This window comes from Ctenopharyngodon idella, chromosome 21 (genome assembly GCF_019924925.1).
Source record: "Ctenopharyngodon idella isolate HZGC_01 chromosome 21, HZGC01, whole genome shotgun sequence".
NCBI lineage: Eukaryota > Metazoa > Chordata > Actinopteri > Cypriniformes > Xenocyprididae > Ctenopharyngodon > Ctenopharyngodon idella.
In genome coordinates, this window is record NC_067240.1 from 27,516,895 (window position 1) to 27,539,388 (window position 22,494).

Sequence of the window (22,494 nt, forward strand, 5' to 3'; positions counted from 1 at the left end):
TTCAAGGAAATCAGGGGGAGTATTTATTTTTAATATCAGTTGATACAACATTGCCCCTTATGCAAATGAAGATCTGCCAGAAGTTGTCTTTACCTCTATAGTACGGCTTCCATGATAAACAATATAATCTGAATACCATACAGCCTTATATGCTCTACAATACAAAAAATATAATTTGCATATCTGTTGTCATGTACTTTTAAAAACTGCACCAAAAATAACTTTAAGACTGCTTTATTTAGCCATACCCATGCAGGCTTATATAATAATAAAATCATACACATGTGTGCATTAGTATCATCACTGTGTGTGCTAATGAGTTTGGCTCAGATCTTAAATACTTCTGTACACTGGCAAGGGAAACATGTACTACTCAATACGTACGTCACAAAATTGGCCTGACTGTAAGATAAATGAGCAGATGGTTAGTACCAAAAAAAAAACTGTAAAAACAGAAAACGAAACAAACAGTAAAATGGGGTTGATGAGGGCGATGTTAAAAATGACCTTCACCCCCCTCCCAAAAAAACAAAAACAAAACAAATGTGGCAACACAAGAACCAATTCAGTCCCCATAATGCATCTCTCTGTCTTCCCATCAGGATCTTTGGTCCGTTAACACAATGTCATGAGGAACATGTCAAAAAACAAAAGCTGACGATGCAACGTTAATGAAGGAAAGTCCATGGATGGCCTGCGATGTGCTCATAAATTAACTGAAAGAAGACAAACAAACACAAAACAAGAAAATGAATCACAAAATAAATTAAAACAAACTAAACAAGATGATGTAGAATGGAAACATGTCATTAATGTATTTAAAAACACAAATATACAAGCATGTTGTGATATGGGAATAAATGGACCGATACTATTCGCTTGAGAGGTTTCATTATTAATTGAGTTACCGCATTTATACAGTCAATATCTCATTTATCGTGTTTTCTGGAATGAGTTATTGTATTTGTGGTGAATTAAAGCAATAAGGCCTGTGAAGCCGTGACAACACACAGACGCAGTAATACTGATGTCATGAGGTCACAGGCGTGTGTCTGTAGAGTAATTTACAGCGGCTTCGAACCAATCAGAATCAAGCACTGGAACTATCCGCTTTATAAGAGAGAAGTTTGTGAGCTCCAGTTTCTCTGTAGTTGGCCAAGTGCGCTATTTGAGCGAAGTAAACACAAATTAATAGTAAAATTAAAAGAACTATCTGATTGTCCTCCATAACACGGTCGCCATTTACTGTCTGTAAACTCTTGTGTTATAAAGGCAACGACTGATGCATTTGTATTACATTCCAAAGAGCGTCTGTTTTCAGCCATTTTCAGTGGAAAATTAAACCATATCTGTACCGGCTGGGCCGGATCGGGACAGGATAGAACGGTTAAGCAATGAGAACAGGTTTGGCCCAACAGTGGAAAAGTGGTTTATGTTATAGGGCAGGTTTCAGAGTGTGGATCCATGTCAGGTACAAACCACAAAATGGATGCTCCAAATGTTAGACACAGATACCATCAATAACCACAAGATGGAGCCAGAAGATCTTCATTTGACAACAGGATGAAGTTCCCTTGACAGAAAGCCATATGCACTGAAAGTAACATCAGCTGTGGTTTCTGACATCATTATTTCGACTCGTCGTTTGAGAAGATTCAATCAAATCACCCAAGTCATTTTTAGAGGACTTGAGTTTGAAATTCAGCAATACCTACTGTACTAAACAAACCTGTCAAAATTCTCTTGATTATTATGTTGTGGATTTTAGTGTTTTTTGAATTTATCCAAATATATATAATTAGTGCTGTCAAATCGATTAACTGTGATTAATCGCATCTAACATAAAAGTTTGTGTTTACATAGCATGTCTGTGTGTGTATTTATTATAATATACACCGATCAGGCATAACATTATGACCACCTTCCTAATATTGTGTTGGTCCCCCTTTTGCTGCCAAAACAGCCCTGACCCGTCGAGGCATGGGCTCCACTAGACCCCTGAAGGTGTGCTGTGGTACCTGCACCAAGATGTTAGCAGCAGATCCTTTAAGTCCTGTAAGTTTCGAGGTGGAGCCTCCATGGATCGGACTTGTTTGTTCAGCACATCCCACAGATGCTCGATTGGATTGAGATCTGGGGAATTCGGAGGCCAAGTCAACACCTCAAACTCGTTGTTGTGCTCCTCAAACCATTCCTGAACCATTTTTGCTTTGTGGCAGGAGCATTATCCTGCTGAAAGAGGCCACAGCCACCATAGGAATACCGTTTCCATGAAAGGAGGTCTGCAACAATGCTTAGGTAGGTGGTACGTGTCAAAGTAACATCCACATGGATGGCAGGACCCAAGGTTTCCTAGCAGAACATCACCTTCGCTCCCCACGTGCATCAATGAGCCTTGGCCACCCATGACCCTGTCTCCGGTTCACCACTGTTCCTTCCTTGGAGCACTTTTGATAGATACTGACCACTGCAGACCGGGAACACCCCACACGAGCTGCAGTTTTGGAGACGCTCTGACCCAGTCCTCTAGCCATCACAATTTGGCTCTTGTCAAACTCACTCAAATCCTTACGCTTGTCCATTTTTCCTGCTTCTAACACATCAACTTTGAGGACAAACTTTGTTCACTTGCTGCCTAATATATCCACCCACTAACAGGTGCCGTGATGAAGAGATAATCAGTGTTATTCACTTCACCTGTCAGTGCTCATAATGTTATGCCTGATCGGTGTATATTACACACACACATATATTATGTAAACACAAACTTTTATGTTCGATGCGATTAATTGATTTGACAGCACTTAGCCCATATATGAAGACTTATGTTTTACATGTAAGATAAAATGGAGAAACAAGATGGAAGGATAAGAACTCACTTTTTCTTGTCTTTGTCCTTCTTGAGAGGCTGTGAGAGCGAGAGCGTCTCGGCCGCCACCTTCCTCCTGTTGAAGGCGTTCATCTCCTCCTCCAGATCCCGTCTCTTCTCCTCCACCTTCCTCTTCTCCTCCTGGTGCATGCGCTTCAGCTGCTCAAACTTCTCATGTAACTGAGGACAGAGAGCGTCTGTGAGTTTGAACCTGCACTGTTTCTCTAAGGCCATGTTGACTTCATTACGCGTTGTGTCAAGCAGGCTTTTGAGAAGGATAAATCCTAAAGGAAGCTGGACTAACCTCTCTCTCCTTCTCCTTCAGCTCAGACTCTGTCTCCTTCACCTTGTTAACAAACATCTGCCTCATCTCCTCTTCCTTCCTTTGCAGGTCTCCAAGAAACTCCTTCCTTTTGGCTTCATACGTCTCCTGTAGACTGTAGAAAAGGTTTTGCTTTGAACTGGCATTTGAACTTTTCATTTTCAGAAAGATTTACACACACATTTACAAACATTTTAACTTAAAATCTACTGGCATTTTACTGGCATTATGCTTTGTTAACTATGGGCTGGATATTAAAAAAGGGAACAGTAGCTTAAAACAATGCCTAAGTGACCACAATATGTCATCAACAATAATGTCGCGGTCAAGGCGACATCAGTCAAAGAGGAAAGTCATTTTAGAGGCAAAAACATTTTTTTCCAAACAAATAGTTATTACACAATCATGAACACATTATTTCTGCTGATGGACGATAAAACCAGGAATGTTTATTAATTAACCCTTTGATGTGTACGATCACACCAGTGTGATTAGAACATTCAGTTCAGTGGGTCACATGATCAGCTGCTAAATTCGAATGTGTTTTCGAGCTGGTGCTGAGCCAAAGACGGACACGCACAGCACTGTTCAGTGTTTTAACCACATCATGTTTAAGATTTAAGAAATTTAAATGCACATGAGTACTAGCAAAAATATATTTGTAGTTTGTAAAATACACACTGTCCATGTAAGCAGCAATAACAATCCTTTCAAATATGATTTGAAGTGTTTCGTTCATATAAAGACACACATTGCGTAGGTAACTATAAATCATTTAGGAGAAGACGTCACAGTGACAATAGGCAAGATCCATGGAATAAGAAAAAAAAAAAAAAAAGTCTTGTTGTGCCTTTGGATGTCAGAATCAGAATGCAAAAAAAAAGATGGCCTTCATTTTTACAGAACACCGTCACATATAAACTCATAATTCAGAGGAAAAAAGTCAGAACCGAGTTTATATCTCGCAATTTGTTTTTCTTCTCAGAAGAAGAGATATGAACATGAAATTACTAGGGCTGTCAAGCGATTAATTTTTTTAATGTAATTAATTACATGATGTGGTTATTAATTAATCTATTATTCACAATTGAATCGCACAACAAATGTGGCTGAGAAATGACCCCCAAAAGATCATTTAAAGTCATTATTGTGTTAAATGAGAAAAGCATCAAATAGACATTAAAAAAAAGTAGCTTAAGAAAGAAATATTATATTTGATTCAACATATAATTAATTACGTATAAACTTTTAGGACATGAGGGCGAGTAAATGATGACTGGGTGAACTATACCTTTAATGTTTTTTTTTTATTAATATGGAATATGAATTTTTTGTATTGAAATGATAAATAACTGTAAATAAGAAAGTAAAACTGCCAGTAGGTGGCAGTAAATGTCTAAACGAGTGAGTCATTGAGTCATTCATTTGATTCATTTAAACTGCTGATTCATTCAGGAATGAAGTAAATGGCTCTTTTATGAATGGGTCATTGAATCATTGATTCACCAGATTGATTCGTTCAAAACGCGGATTCATTCAGAAACACCGCTGTGTTGTTCAGAGATGCACAATCGTTCTGCTATTGCTTTATAGGTAACAAAAACAGACAATATTGTGTCTAAAATATAACACAATATTAACTTTTTATTTAGTGAACTGTTGTATAAAATCATTATCACATTTGCACTTGTGCTATTTGGAACAAAAACAGCACTCGTGTGATATTGCTTAACTATATCACGATATAAATATGAGACAAAAACATACGGGGTCAATTTTGCCCCAATATCTTGTATTTTATGGGCATATAACTGCATTCTATAGGCTCCATCACGCAGTGAGCTGTTGCCCTGCTTCATGTTCATCACCATCAACTATACGAAATGTCAGATGAACTACGGAGGACTGGGGCGGGTACGTTAAATGTGTTAATAATTTTAGCACGTTATTTTTCCACGCAACTAATTAATTAAATGAACAAGTTAAATCAACAGCCCTAGAAATGACATTTTTCTTTTATTTCGTTGCATCCACAGACTGCTACTGCAGAAGTGTCATTTTCTGCCAGCAGCTAGGCTCCGCCCACAACACACATCATCGATGTTTGCAAACATCCAAATGATCTATAAAGTTGACTTAATTCTTCTCCCAGTTCACCGGACACTTACTTTCATGTATTTTGGGAGAAGTGGATGAATTTATGCGTTGTAAAACCGAATCAGATTTGAACTTAAGCTTTAGAATTAAACTTAAGTGTGAAAGGGTTAACTGTGATTTGATGCTGACTTTACACTTTTAGAAAGTTACTTTGCAGAACAGAGATGTGTACCTGTATCACAAGCAAAACACTTTCAGGCCTGATCACATGATGATGATAAACATCTTAATCGTCACAAACATTCGCATGCCACTAATGTGACCAGAGGTGTTCTAATCTCTTTTCCATCACACTGTGAAGGAAACTGGCCAACCATTAAGATTAGCACTTTTGGTCACATGTTACTTGCTGCTACAAAGTAACACCAAACTGCAAAAAAGTGTTTGTGAGAGCTTGCTCTGTCATAACGTGCCTCGGATGGCAGCTCACTTTGAGACAGATCCTTCCAGTGATCATGTGACGAGTTTCACCTGCAGTAACCCACCTGAAAGGCTGGCTGTCCGGGTCGGTGTCTTTGAAGCCCATCTCCTCTAGTTTACAGCGTCTGTAGAGCTCGTAGTGTCTGGCGTGAGTCTGCTCTCGCAGATCCTCCATGTTCACTCTGATCAACATCTCCCGCAGCTTCACAAAATCACAGTGACTCTCATTCTCCACTGCAACACACAAGCACATGATCACGTTAATACAGTTCTGCCTGTCACCACCGGTGCGATGTGAACATTCAAGCCCCAAGTATACTTCAGCCATCCATGTTTCGTGACGCTCCGTGTGATGTAATTTTCGTCATCAGGAGGAATTAAAGGAACACTCCACTTTTTTTGAAAATAGGCTCATTTTCCAACTCCCCTAGAGTTAAACAGTTGAGTTTTACCGTTTTCGAATCCATTCAGCCGATCTCCGGATCTGGCGGCAGCACCTTTAGCATAGCTAGTTCATTGAATCTGATTAGACCGTTAGCATCTCGTTAAAAAATGACCAAAGAGTTTCAATATTTTTCCTATTTAAAACTTGACTTCTGTAGTTACATCGTGTACTAAGACCGAAGGAAAATTAAAAGTTGCGATTTTCTAGGCCGATATGGTAAAATTATATTGCGCAGCGTCTCTCACAAATGTCTCCATGGTTGCAAGGCACGCTCCCTGTGCAAGCAGGGGGTCAGAGGCGCTGCGTAATATCATTGCGCCTGCTGCACCCATGATACGGCAGCAAAGTTCCTTGATTATTACGCCGGAATGAGAGTATAGTTCCTAGCCATATCGGCCTAGAAAATCGCAACTTTTAATTTTCCTTCTGTCTTAGTACACGATGTAACTACAGAAGAATCAAGTTTTAAATAGGAAAAATATTGAAACTCTTTGGTCATTTTTGAGCGAGATGCTAACGGTCTAATCAGATTCAATGAACTATGCTAAGCTATGCTAAAAGTGGTACTGCCAGACCAGAGATCGGCTGAATGGATTCGAAAACGGTAAAACTCAACTGTTTAACTCTAGGGGAGTTGGAAAATGAGCCTATTTTCAAAAAAAGTGGAGTGTTCCTTTAAGGCATACACACATGCATATACATGTTTGAGATTAGAACAACACCAGGGTGAGTAAATGATGACTTCATTTTCATTTTAGGGTGAACTGTGATCCTTTTAATAACTGAGCACCAATAATAATAGACTCCTGTTCAGTTTAGACACCATATTGAATTTAAAGCAGATGAAAATGAGGCTGTGAGGGATAGACTTACAGTCTGCACAATGGCACACACTGTATAAAGGTTCTCACAACTTTTAAAACTGTTATATGGAGTTTTTGTTCGGAAAGACGTTTAGTCAGCTGAACAATTGGATTGTTGTTAAACAACAGTACAATCCAGTACAATCCACTGAATGCACTTTATTCAGTCCCTCACAGCCTTGTATTCATTCCTGTCAAAAAATAAATATGGCGCTACCCTGACTAAAGTCTATAGATAATTGAGCAGCAAATCAGCATATTAGAATGATTTCTGAAGGATCATGTGACACTGAAGACTGGAGTAATGATGCTGAAAATTCAGCTTTGATCACAGGAATAAATTACATTTTAAAATATATTAAAACAGAAAACAGTTCTTGTAATAACATTATTTCACAATATTACTGTTTTTACTGTATTTTTGGTCACACTTTAGTTTAGGGTCCAATTCTCACCTATTAACTAACCATTAACTACGACTTTTGCCTCAATAAACCCCTAATTACTGCTTATTAATAGTTAGTAAGGTAGTTGTTAAGTTTGGTGTCCCCAGAATGTGTCTGTGAAGTTTCAGCCCAAAATACCCCACAGATCATTTATTATTAGGGTTGGGAACCGAGAACCGGTTCTCATCCGGAACCGTGCAAGATTTCTAAGTTTCGGTTACGAAAACGGTTCTGGTGTGATGGGTGGGCGAAGTGCGGGGAGCGTATCCTTTAATAGAGACATCTCACAACATGAATATTATAGCAATGAATGCACTGAAAATCCCTCGCGCTACTCTTATATGTCAGATTACAATGCAGAGAGAGAGAGAGAGAGAGAGAGAGAGAGAGAGAGAGGTGCCCAAAGCTGCACGATTAATCTTTAAAAGATCGTGTTCTCGATTTCATCACCACATGATCTAATTCCTAAATGACAACGATTCGCCCGTGTATATTAAACATTTGAACAAAACGAAATCGCGACATTCAAATCTGCGTTCGCGCTGCCGTTGATCTGAAGAGAGTTGTCGTGTGTAGATATAAACAGCTTCACAAACAATCTTTTCAAACGCACAGTATTATTATTTCTGTGTGACAAATAGGCCTATTCCAATTATGGTATACAAAAGCTGATGTTTATGTACAATAAATTACCTTCTGAAAGTAACTGGACTTCAAATAACGACTGTATCGATTGCATTGTTACGCCACTAGGTGGCAACAAATTTACTGTTAAAAATGTGTCTATCACTGAATCATTCTTTCAGAAACAAGTCTTTATGAATGCAACTCAAAAAATATTGTTTCACCTGTCTGAATCTTACATGTGTGTTCAAGCATCTTATCTATTTTGAGGTAACACGTTACAATAAGGTTCATTTATGATCTAACTATGAGCAATACATTTGTTACTGTATTTGTTAATCTTTGTTACTGTTAGTTAATAAAAATACAGCCGTTCATAGTTTGTTCATGTTACTTCACAGTGCATTAACTAATGTTAACAAATACAACTCTTGATTTTCATAATGTATTAGTAAATGTTGAAATGAACATTAACAAAGATTAATAAATGCTGTAGAAGTGCAGTTCATTATTAGTTCATGTTAATGTAAATAACTTATGTTAACTAATGAAGCTTATTGTAAAGTGTTAGCGAATTTGTTGAGATTATTATTCTTGTAAAATGATTGTTAAACACAAAAAGGACTGTTTGAGTCGAGTATTGTGCATTTTTCCCTTACTACTATTTTTTATTAGTTGTTTAATTATTTTAATGGAACCGAAATCGTTAAGCAGAACCGGAACCGGAAAATTTCTCACGATTCCAAACCCTATTTATTATAGCTTTTCAAATTTGCCCCTATTTGGGTGTGAGCAAAAACACTCTGTTTTTGTGTGTGTCCCTTTAAATGCAAATGAGCTGCTGCTCCCGGCCCCCTTTCCAGAAAAGGGCGGAGCTTTAACAGCTCGCGCTTCGGTCGCTCAACAACAACAACAAAGCTGGAGAATCTCACGCAGCCAAAATGAGGATTGTCAGTAACGGTGTTCAGCCTTACATTGTTCAAACCGGAGTCGACACTGATGGAGAGACTCAGGAAGAAGTTACAACTTTTAGAATGAAACTGGACGTTTCTGAATGGTTAGTGGATAAATTTATGTAGTTTACTACATCGACTAGCATGTGTCATCATGTAAATCTTTGGTGCAAATCCAACGTTAAATTAACCCTCGTTTGTGAAGCAGTTGAGCATAAAATGATTTCCGCAAAACACTTTACCGAGCACATTTCCTTCATAAATGAAATTCAACTACTGTGTCCTCATTGGCTCAGATGCTGGGAGTCTATGGAGACTCTTATGTTCGTTGGTACATCCAATAACAGAACATTTGTACATTTTGTTGTTTTTTTGGTGGAGACATTGTATATCTCCAGCTGCTACAGCGAGGAAACAGAAATGGTGGACTGCTGTGGCTCACTCAGGGCGAGATCTACGCAAACAGGGCAGATCGCCACCAGTCATGGGCCGGAACTGCTGTTTGGAGAGACTGTTTATGATTTATGGGGATTATAAAAAATTGAGTGGATGGATTTTTACCATTATAGGCTGGTTGTTTACACACACACACACACACACACACACACACACACACTGTAGACACATATCTGTGTTCAAACACCTTATAAAAGTGAATTTTTCATAATATGTCCCCTTTAAGTCATTTTAATACTAAAACGTGTATTTATTCACCTGACAGCCCTAAAAAGTATTAATAATCTGCATCCTCGTGAGTAATGCTCTGTATGTAGGTGTGCTGAATGCTGTACTGAGTAAGTATAGCTCTGAAGTAGTCATATGGCTAAAAACTGAAAAAAATGTTAAATGATGTAATTTGTATTTGTTTATATTTTAATCCTGATAAACACTAGGAGACTTCACTAAGACTACATGAAGTGCTCAACGGTAAGCATCTCTTTCATGGTGCGCGAGTCTCTACTCGAGCTGGACGAGCAATTAAACTGAAACACAGTTACTGCTAACGACGTGACCTTATCTGTGGCAGAGCTCTCTCGCTCACATCTGAGAAAACAGCGTAATTAGCCTCCGTCGAGAGTGGCATTTATCGCCGCTTTGATTGATGGGATTGTTTTCACATGAAAGGCATTGTAAAAATACCCCCCAACCAGCATCCACAGGGAGAAGCTTAAGGAAAATGAAAAGTAGCGGCTGACATACTCCAGCGCCTCGAGCGTGATCTTCTCCGGTGACAGAATAACGCTCAGCATTACAGCTGAACTGAAATAGCCAATACAAGAGACCAAACTGAAAGAGTGTTATTTCTTACCTTGAACTACTCCCCATGGGTACTGCCTGGCCCTCACCGTCTTATTGCCCACCTTCACCTCCTCGACACTGCCCACCACAGCAAAGGGAAGATGGGCCTGGAACAAGGACAATCATGGTCATGTCACAAGCACTACTAGTACTCAAATAACTCAAACTGATTTCCTTTGCAATAATATGCACTTTCCCACTGAAATGCAATGAAATATACATTCACATCTGGATTTAAATTCAAATTGTGCACAACTCTTTACGTGGTTCAAGCAAAGACTCACGTTCATAGAGGAGTTGATTTCTGTGACGGCTTCATCATCCGTGGGAAACTGGTAGATCTGAACACCATTGCTGACCAGCTCGCTCATAATTTTTATCTTGAACTTGTGTAGCTCGCTCTTGGAAATTGTGTCAGCTTTAGCGATAATAGGGATGATGTTCACCTAAAAAAAAACAACAAAATACATTTCACAATATATAACATGTCTATGGTCTAGATCCAGTTAAAGCAGTGTTTTTCTCTCTTTATTCTATTGTATTTATTTGTGCTGTTGTTTGAAATTTGTTTATTTGTTCTTATTTTATTACTGTATTTTTACTTGTTTTTTATGAAAATAAAATTTTGCATTGGAGAAAAGTAGATTTTTGTTTGTATATGCTGTCAATTATAGTTCGTTGAAAGAAAATCAGAATTGGTAAAAATCTGTATCAGCAGATCACACTTAAAAAAAAAAAAAAAAAAAAAAAAAATTGGAAATCGGCCAAGAAAATTGCAATCGGTACATCTCTTTTTAGTATGTATTTGTGTTCACAGGGCCCTGGGGCCACATCATTATGAACCATCTGTGCTTTGTGCATCTCCTAAATACACAAACCCTCTCCTCTCGTTCACGCCCTTATTATCTGATGAAATGAAATATTGATCTGCTCTTTTTCCGCTGGCAGACAGAGTGAAACCCTGCCCATTGTCCTACATTTTCACATATTTAAGGATTATCGATACACTCATCACTACAGCAATAATGACATTCCCTACAAACTCACAAAACGATCGCAAACAAGATGGTCATTCATGCTTTTGGCAGCAAAAGAAATTTAAATGCAATGTCATACACAATTTCTAAATTTTAAAATATGTTTGAAATTTTAAAATATTTACTAATAATAATTAGGGATGCACTGATACCACTTTTTCCAGAACGAGGCTGATACTGGTACTTTTATTTTTGGTACTCGCCGATTCCTGTATTTTCACTGCATTTGTAATTTGTTAAAAATGTATTAGGTAGAGAAACCAAAAGAATACGAATCATATTAGTTTATTTAATATGTTTAGCAAATATATACTTCCTTTTTCATGCTTAATTATGCCTGTCATTCAGCAATGTGTGATTTCTTTGTCCTTTTGTTGTTTGATCAACATTAAAAACTCAGCAGCAGGTTTATTAGGCTGCTGTCACTTTAAGAGCTGCACGGATCCAATATTCTGTTACACATGCATTTTATTTTTCAACTGTTTACGTTTACTTAAGACATAACCAAGTATCTTTACTAGGATACTCGCAAAGACTGGTGTCAATGCAAATTCAATGCAGTATTCAAGCGCTGTCTGAGATGCGGCTTTCTGGGCGCGCGCTTCGGATGTTTGCGCACAGTGAACTTCCTGTCCTGTTAACATCCAAATGACGCATTTGTGCAGAGTGAACGATCAAGAGCAACAGAAGTCAGTTAACGTTAGTAATATGTGCCTCTTTTCACCTTCTTTGCTATTGACATATTTTGACATTGTGAGCACTTGATGAAAAATATGCACACTTGGAGTGAATAAAATGTAAAAAATAAGTTTGTTTAACTTTACGTACATATAATTTGCTATCATAATAATATCCTTACTTTATAATCAGCCATCAGCCTAGCAGTTAGCACACATGCTATTGTTCGACGTTTGCAGTGAAGTGTAATCTTCATAATACAACTCTTGAATTTGCCGAGTGGAGTGGAGATTCATGCAGAACACTCACTAGTAAACCCCAGTGACGGGACCTACCTTGCTGTCCAACTTCTTCATTGTGACTAAATCCAAGGACTTGAGCGAGTGTCCCGTTGGAGCAATGAAGTAGAGGCAGATGTGAATTCTGGTGTCATGGTAGTTGAAGAGAGAGCGCTTTATTTTCAGCTCTTCCTGCAGGTAGTTTTCAAACTGTGTGTCGATATAATCCACAATAGGTTTATAGCTAAGAGAAACAGACACATTGCAAGAAATCAGCACTCATAAAAAGCCAGTTAACATCAATTTTTGAAAGAATTCTATATAGTTGTTATCTTTTCTTAAAAAAAAATCAAGACACTTTGTGTGAGAAAAAGAGAGACGCAGCTGTGTAGAGACTGGCCTGGACCATGTTTATATTCTCTGACCTTGTCTCTTGACTTCTTAGGCATTTTTCCCAGCATGCACCGCTTGTAAGCTTGTAAGTCTACACTGTTTTATTCTAGATGCATTTTTCCCAAAAGATGCAATGTCTCTCTCTCTGCATATCTGTCCATCTTTACACCCAACATTCAGAGAGTTAGAAGGCACATTCTAGGAATCGAATACAAAATAGGGCCTATAAAATCCTCTTTTTTTCTCTCTCAACAAGATCAGTGAAAGGAGATGCTTTTACAAGAAAGTCTATTAAAATCCAAATTAATATTATAAGAGTTGTTATGTTTTCTATTTATTTTAAATGAGTTTTGCAACCCTGTAACATCTAGGACATGCTTAAAATTTGATTTTGTTATTTAAAGCAAACACGTCACAATTAGTGATGTGCCGAAGCCTAAATCCGAATTTGGAAAGGCATGGAAAATGAATAACGCATTCTACGGAGCGCCTAACGGGACATTTTTAGGCTTGCTGTGGTAGTTGGTTACAATACAACACATCAAATTTCACTGATCACATGATGACATTGAGGAGAGATGACTGACAAGATGATGTCGGAGGAGTTGGTGTGCAACAGATCCAGAGCATCAATGACAAAGATCTTATCTTGTAGAATGTGTGGTCAGTTCGCCGCTCCCTACATACACAGACTACATGTGAAAAGAGAAAGTAAAACGCGAACGTGCCTTCAAAAGCGATTTCAATACCCCGCATATTGATAGAGGCTTCCTGATTCCTACAAATTATATAATATATAATCACCCAACTATATTATTGTGAGAGAATGCAAAAGCATGTCCCTTTAGGGGCTCCATAGAATGCTTTTTCACTTTCCGAACATAGTATTCGGCTTCGGGCACATCCTTAGTCACAATATTCCTCATTTAAAATATAAAATAAAGGGGCGGGGCCAGGTTGAGTTATTTAGTAGTGTGTTGAAACTGCCGTTGAAACTGACCAATCACAACACACTGGTCCAGCCGACCAATCAGAGCATATGCGTATGATGCATATGATCGTTTAAAGCAAGTTGTTTAAAAACGTTGTGCGAACAAATACTGTGTGGCTGTTGCTGACTATTTAAATCTAGGGGGTTTAGTGTCTAGTGTTTCAAATCCAATGACACCGTTCAAATCCAATGACACCGTGCATCCGTCACATTTTAGTATCGGTACGGCATGCTTCGAACCTCAACTAAGGTGGTACTATTTAAGTGAGCTGAACCGAGCTGTACCATGCAGTGGAAAAGCGCCATTACTGACAGACTGATCAAGTCTAAATTAAACTGACACTCAATGTTGCTTTGTAGTTTTTGATAAACTTATATTTCATATGCAATAAAGAACAAAATATTTGTTCTTTGACAAACTTAGACAACAAAAGTTGAATGCAGTCAACACTATAGCGTGGGTTTACTTTTCAAGCTTGGTTAACAGTTTATGCAACAATATCTCACAGTTCTCACAACAATATGGTATTTGAGCCTGTAATGGTTTAAGAAAATTAATGAGAGTCCAAAGTGTATCCTATTCATGGAAAGTGCCAGACATGCACACTTGTGAAAACCAAACTTCCTCTCTTCCTTTTCCACTCCAAACCATATTCAGCTTCAAATAAACACTCTTGTCTCAGTTTTCAGTATGTGGGTGTCAAAATATGAACAAACTGCTTTGTATTAGCAAATGTTTTGTTAACAGACTCATTCGTATGTACGTTTTGGATGTATCAGTTTCTCAGTGTAACTCTCCAAAACAATGATGTTGGTCTAAACAGTACAGGGCATTATTGCATTTAATCTTTTACCTTTCTTCTTTGTTGATCTGGTCCCCAAAGCCCACCGTGTCAACGATGGTCAGTTTTAGGTGGACGTTGCTCTCTTGCAAGTCGTACGTTCTGGGCCGCAGGTAGACACCGTTTTGGTAATGGCTGGCCTCCTCGTTTTCAAACATGGTGTTAAAAAGGGTGTTCATTAATGTAGACTTGCCGATGCCAGTCTCACCTAATGATAAGAGAATGACTGATTAGCATTTCCACTACAAGATCAGATACTCTCTCCATTGACATTGAGCTAGTGTACAGTTTAAATGGGCTGTACATAGTTGCTTACCCACACAGAGGATGTTGAAGCAGAAACCCTGAGTCACCGATTTACTGACCAGCTGATCGGGCAGACTGTCAAAGCCAACATGACCGCCAAGGTTGAGGTTACGCTTTTCTTCATTCTGTGAAGGAATCAGACAAATTTGACCATGGACTAAAATAAGGCTCACATAAAAGGAAAGGCAACAAAAAGCTAAAATTGTTTGTCTCTAGTTATTTGTATTGGCATCAGCCACTGAAAAACCCTTCTTTAAATGAAATGGATTACTGTAAAGAAAAAAGGTAACACTTTATTTTGTTGGTCCAATTTAGACATTCTACTAACAATAAGTAACTTTACAACTACATGTCAACTAGCAGTCAATAGAGTATTAGTAGAAATTAAGCAGACAGGCTAATAACACTTTATTTATGATTCTACTCACTATAAGACACTTTGCATGTCAACTTAATCTACTAACCCAAATCCTAACCTGAGCAATAGTTGTCATGTAGTTGTAAAGTTACTTATAGTTAGTAGAATGTCTAAAGTGGACTATTGGAATAAAGTATAAAAAATGCATCGTTTATTGATAGGATGGATGCAGATCTGAATGCAGACAATTCTAAGAAAGAGGTAGAGGTACTGCGAATGAAATGACTCATGTTCTTCACACATCAACAGAGAGATGTCTGCCATTTCATAAGAAGGAGTTGAGACATTTTGATTAAACATTAAAATGTTGATTAAACAAGGGATGCACGATATATTGGCCACCATATCGGTATCGGCCGATATATGTTAATTTTTAATGTTAATGTTATCGGCCCGATAAGAAAATTTGGCTGATATATTAAAGCCGATAAATAATTATTTCCTTCAGCTGAGACACTTCAGATGCACACTGTCTGACATTATCATTTTGAATTGCTTGAAATATGATTGGAGTCACTTCAAAAAGGAAAATACAGTCAAGTACAGCGCAAGTCTGTCATATAGGCTACATAAAATTATAATGAGAACATTATAATTGTGTTATTGGGACATGGTTAATGGTGAAACGTTTGTTTTTGTAATCAGATTCTCAAAAATTATATAAAAATTTTGGTTTAGATTTATCGGCCAATATATCGGTTATCGGCTTTCAAATATATTATCGGTTATCGGCCAAATTTTTAATATTGGTGCATCCCTAGATTAAACATTAAAAATGATCAAATAAACAGTGTTGGGGAAAGTTACTTTTAAAAGTAATGCATTACAATATTGCGTTACTCCCTAAAAAAGTAACTAATTGTGTTACTTAGTTACTTTTTATGAAACGTAATGCGTTACATTACTTTTGCGTTACTTTTTCTCACCTGGGCTGGGCTTTCTTTTCTTTTTTTTTTAATAACAAAAGTTCTATTTTTGGCAAATGTTAAGGCCCTTTCACACCAAAAGTGAAATGAATAAGCCTTAGGCTGAAGGAAATGCATATTTACTCCCGTACAGTAGAGGGCGCAGCTCAAACAAACCTATTTCATTTTATTTCTCTTATTTCTAAATCTAATCTAAAGTAATTTTTGTTTACTTAGCAGCAAAGACAGTGGTTAATAAAGTGAGATTAAATACATAAAGTATATTTGTGTAATTTAATATAGTTAACTATTACAGGTTTGCGTAAAATTCTAAGTTTGCATTTCACTGTTTTTATTTATTTTGAGGAATACTGAATGTTTTCGTGCAAGTGAGATGAGTAAATGCATGTTCACATTTAGTCTAGAACTACATTAACCATCATGTTCACACTTTATTTCTCTAAACATGGCGACAGGAGAGCTGTCAGTCAATAAAATGTGAAAAAGTAACTTGCATTACTTATTTGAAAAAGTAACTTAGATATTTTGTTGTAAATTCAAAAAGTATGCGTTACTTTACTATTTACTTGAAAAAGTAATCTGATTACGTAACTCAAGTTACTTATCCCAACACTGCAAATAAACACTTGCATGAATATAGAAAATAGATGGGTGACTTTTTATATCATGTCGGCTTTAAACCATGTACAATTCCAGAGAATTGTCATTCAAAAAAAAAAAAAATTCCTGTAATTCAGAACCAGACAAATCTAAAATCCCACTAATGAGTGCCCTAAAACTCTGTCCTGAAATCAATGTGCTCCTCCCTCATCTGGCTTCGTCTTTTCCCCCAATGCAGGCACATATTTGGTGGATGATGTCACTGAGACAATCGAGCTACCGAGGGAAGCAGCAATTCTGCTGGTGTAAAACACATGGAGCACAAAAGGAATTCTGGCTGAAAAACCTGCACCGACCCCCTACCACCCCGTGTCATTTCAAAGCAGAGGCGCTAAAGAGGAGATTCAACATTAGGAGGTGAAGGGGAAATGGCTGAAAGCATTTTTGGAAAACAAGGGAGGGGGAAAAATCTTGGGAAGGCTTGAACAATGGCCATATAGGGGCTGATAGCAAATGCCCCTGCCGCAGGGGAAACATTTCCCCTCAGGGGGCAGTAGATCAAGAGGAAATGGAGCAGCGTTTAGGCCACAGAACAATATTTTCTCAACCCGCCCTCACAGTGACAGGCCTAATTCATACATACTGACAGAACAGTGAGAGCTGTGTGTAAATCGCTCAACATTCCATGCGTTACTTGGCGAAAGAATCACGCCATCCAAAAACACTTAAAGAAATAATTTACCCTACAATGAAATTCGGTCATCATTCCAAACACCACTGACTTGTATTCTTCCTTAGGACACAAAAAAAGATATTTTGAATAATGTACTGAAGCAACACTTTAAGATTAGATATGAATTTCCGCTATTTGCACCAGTGGCTGATAAGAACATGATTTAAAACTATAACTCTGCAGGGAACAATCCAACGGACAATCCATAATGGAGTCTAGGACAACACAGATTGTTCGAGGCAGATGGGTACTCAGAGTGACAGTGGAGAAGAGCCAAACTGGTACGGCTCCATTCTCACCCCCTACATACACCTGAATATGTGTGTGCCCACTTCAGTCAACTGACACAACAACCCTCATCGGAAATTTCGCTGGCAATCCCATCTGATATGGCAGGAGGAGGGGCCGGCTTGGAGAAGAATGCAGATGGTCTAGATTTGGGCTCAGCGTGGCATCTGCGCTGAACTGGGTTTTATCTGCTTTTTCTATTGGAGATCTTCATGCAAGTGTGCACGCGCACACAGACACAGCTTGCTGTCTAGCTGTCACTTCTTGCATGTACTCCTAAACCTGACGTATAAGACAGGTATAAAATTTGACAGTGCAACATTTCACTTGCATACATGTGGTTAAAATGAGAATGAGTGTGCAAACTGTAAAATGTATCTAGAAGCATGTGTGTGAAAAAAAAAAAAAAAGTCCCAGCGGATCCTCAGTTTCATCAAATTTAAGGTCATAAAAAGTCTTAAATATCTTAAATTGTATAAAAAAAAAGTATTAATTATTTTGATGGGTTAGTTTTCCCGAAAATTAAAAAAAAAACTTGTAAGCAATTACTCTCTCTCATGTTGATCCAAACCTGTGAGACACAAATGAACATCTTTTAAATGAAATCTGAGAGATTTCTGTCTCTCCATTGACAGTCCACAAAACTAGCACTTTGATGATTTAAAAAGTTCATAAAGAGACCGTAAAACTAATCCATATGAATTGAGCAGCTTACTCCATTTTAGTCCATTTTCTGAAGAGACACGATCACTTTATGATGATGAACAGATTTTTTTGTTCATATATAAACATCCATCAGTGAACATAAACAGAAGCTCAACTAAACTTGTTTGATGCGTGAGAATGAACCTCATTGGTTCTTGCTGAAGCTCAAACGTGCTGCGTAAGGGGCCGTTCACATATTGCGTCTAAAATCGCGTGGAAAGCGCAGCTGCACTGCTTTCTCCTTCTTTCTAAAGCGCTTGCGCTCCCGTGGCGTCTGTCATTGCTATGCAACCTTGAACTGCGCTCTCCACAAGGAGTAGGAAGTTTCAGCAAAGGATAACTTGATTTCTAGCCCTTGCATTAGCTTTACTACTAGATATATTTATGGAGACGAGATATAAAAACCACCCTGTACAGCTATGATCAGCTGTTTGGCTGAGATTTCGATGTTTTGTTACGGAAAGGCCGAAGCTGATCGGTTGCTTCTTGTCACATGACCTGCCGTGCGCTTGCGGCATTCTGAAAAGTTGGGAGTTTTTCATCTCGATGCGCCTGGAAAACACACCGCATGCGTGTCGCGACCGCGTCACTTCCATTATGAGCGTGCCTGCCACGCGGCTACATTTGAAATAACTGACTTGCGCGTGGAAAAGACGCGATATGTGAACGGCCCCTAACACGAGAATGAACCTCATTGGTTCATGTTGAAGCTCAAATGTGCTGCATAACACGAGAATGAACCTCATTGGTTCTCATACGTCAAGCAAACATGCTTGAGCTTCCATTTACCGTAACTGATGTGCGAGTTGATGAATCGTTTATATGTAAATAAAAGCTAAAATTCAATCTGTTCATCATATAAAGTGATCGTGTCTCTTTAAAAAACTTGGACTAAACTGCTCAACTCATATGGATTAGTTTTACAATCTCTTTATTTAAAAGATCTTCATTTGTGTTTCGAAGATGAACAAAAATCAGATGGGTTTGGAACAACATGAGAGCGAATAAATATTGACAGAATTGAGAGGTCTTAAATTTGGGGATGGAAAAAGAGGAATAGCAATAAAGCCTAATGTGATTATTAAACTTCAAAAGTCTATGATTTAATTAAATAAATATGAGTGCTGCAAGTTAAATTACATAATTATTAAAATACAGTTTGAAGCAGAAACACTTTTTGTATTCTAAGAAATAAAATAATTTTCCTTGTAATAATAAATATCTCCTTGTATCCCTTTATTAAGAAAAAAAAACACATTATTTGATCAATTTTCTTTGCATCCTGAAAGTTTTTAAATGTGCTTCTTAAAACAAAAGCAAGCATCACGCCCTGCTTCATGTTCTTGCCTCGAAAGAGGTCACAAATAGGGTCTCATATCCTACGCAAATCATGTGAAGTCTGTGTTTATTAATGTCAGTGGTTAGATGCAGGGCATCTACGCATGAACAGGACGTTGACTCATTGCGAAACTCATATACCTTTAAATAACAGTAACTACATCAGCCCTGCCCTGAAACTAGAGCATTATACAGTAAATGAAATTAATGATGAACAGGACAGTCTTGTTCCCATCCTTAGCAGGCTTTCAGTTAAAAGACTGAACTGACACTGCAATTATACATCTGCCCGTAAAAGAGATTAGTTCACACAAAAATGAAAAATCTCTTATTTACTCACCCTCACAAGAAAGAAACAAGCCCAGTTGAAGTCACTGGAACGAATATGAGGGTGCATAAATGATGACAGGACTTTAATTTTTTGGATAAACTATCCCTTAAAGCTTTTTCACCCATTATGTAATTAGAATTAGAATTGACCCTCCGCAGCTCAATGCAGTTGATCAATATATGGCCCCTAAAACCACACAACGCTCTAATCAAAAAGCATCGACTGTAAAAGCACCCTTACATTTCATTCATCTGATAGCTCGACGCAGTGTGAAACAACGCTTGGCTTTCCAACCAACCAACACACCGGTGGTCAGTTGCATAAACTGCTTAGACTAGTCTTACAAGATAGTTAATCATGGAATTTGATTTCTTTAACACTGGTTATAACTTTTTATGCCAGTTACATACTAGTTTGGCCTAATTCGAGTCTGAAAAGTAAGACTAAATCACCCCTTGACAAACTGCTAGATCATCAGACTAGTTCTTAAGACACAGTGTCTTCACATAGCGGCTAAGTTTATGCAACTGGCCACAGGTTTTACTTCCACAAAAGAACACACAAACTATTATCTAGACTGCCCAATAGACTACAAAGAGCTCAATACATGAGCTTCCTCAAAATTAAGAGTGAAAAAGTCATTCCCAGGACTCCATCCTGATGGATCAGTTCTCACGGCACATCTATGATGGGGTTTACTTGAACTGTCCCTCAAAATACAACTTTTATAAATCTAATCTACTTGAACTTGCCCAGAGGCTTCTGCTCATTCAAAGGCAGGTTCGACCAGCATGGTCTTTCTGGTCAAGCTTGTTGACCAAAGAAGTCTTGCTTAAAGACATTAAGGAAGATAACCAGCTTACCAGCATCCAGGTGACCAACAGCGTCCTGCTTCTTCTGTTTCATTTAGACAGATTGAAATCTCACTGCATTCTTGTAAACTTATTATCCGTCACAAAATCACCACCACCTATTCCAAAGATCCCAACAAATAAGTCATTCCCTGCTGAGTTTGACTGTGGGACGATCAGATATCACCTCATACACCCTTTTCTCACTCTTATCTGTGATCTCAGACTGAGGGGCCACAATTTGGCCCCAAACTTTACAAACTCTAGCGTGGCTGTTGTGAATATAGTGTTGTAGTAGTGTTTCAATGGGGATTCTGGGTATAAAACACTAAAAGATGTCAAGTTGCTGCAATCTTGCATACTACTGAAGTAGGAAATCTGTACTATAGACTGCATCAGTGTGTAGACTGTACTGTAAATAAAGATGTTCACTACAAACAGCATTCAAGAGACTGAGAAAAGACATTAAATACGTTAAACATGCCCCTTTCGGTTCAACAGAAATGTAGAAATACACTATATTGCTAGAATAAGCTCATAAATATATAATACACCTGATAGTAAACACACACATACAGTAAAGAAGTAAATAAACAGCGTTAGATTGCAGTGGTTAGTGTAGATAGAGTCCGTTGGGCTAAGCTAGAGAGTAACGTAGCGCTCGTGCTAGTCCTAATTCATTACAGACAAACCTGTAAAGACCGTGTACGTCCACCTAAGTGAAAACGGGTCTCCGGAAGTAAGAACTGACTTTAAAGGGTACTTACAGAAAATATGTCTACATCCGTGGCCGCCATGATGAGGAATGTCTGTGTTTGGATAAGGCGAAAGGGAGCTGCCTGCTTTCGTCTCACTCACCGTCCGCTGACACACACATACACACACAGCGGTTGGGCTGGAGAATTTACGAACGTTACTATGGTGAAGGCCTTGCTTATGAATTTAAATGACGCAATGTGACGTTCTGTTCTGATTGGCTGAAAGGCACGAGCGAGGAACGCTGAAAGGCTTGGCTTTTGAATATTAATTAGGTTACGTGACTTGAAGGATCAGAATGTTTACTTAGAAGCTCGAGATGGCGGAATTAATATTCATGAGACAATATTTTGCCATACTAGGATTCGTAATTTCGCAATATGGCTTCTTCCTGGAAACTCCCACTGGCTTCAGGAATGTCTTTTCTCAAGACATGGCAAGATAGAGCTTCTAAATAAAGAAATATGGAAGTAATTGTCAATTATGACATAACTGTACACATAACGTTCGTTCAAATACACTCACAGGGACAATTTGTTGATTTATTGAATTATGTTGTACTCATATGATTTTATTTTAAACCATTTAACAATTTAAAGGTAGCTAGCCAATATTTGGCTAGACT

At 38.1% G+C, this 22,494-nt stretch overlaps 1 protein-coding gene across 1 annotated transcript; it reads right to left on the reverse strand.

Annotated features, from left to right (window-relative positions):
* septin8a (septin 8a) lies at positions 1-22,066 on the reverse strand. Its single transcript, XM_051877447.1, has 10 exons — positions 21,881-22,066; positions 14,934-15,048; positions 14,630-14,825; positions 12,449-12,635; positions 10,683-10,844; positions 10,409-10,505; positions 5,834-6,002; positions 3,174-3,306; positions 2,880-3,049; positions 1-716 (listed from the first exon to the last, which is right to left on the reverse strand). Exons 1-10 carry the CDS (start codon positions 21,908-21,910, stop codon positions 713-715), a joined length of 1,263 nt encoding a protein of 420 aa, XP_051733407.1. The 5' UTR covers positions 21,911-22,066; the 3' UTR covers positions 1-712.
* Positions 22,067-22,494: the final 428 nt, after the last annotated feature.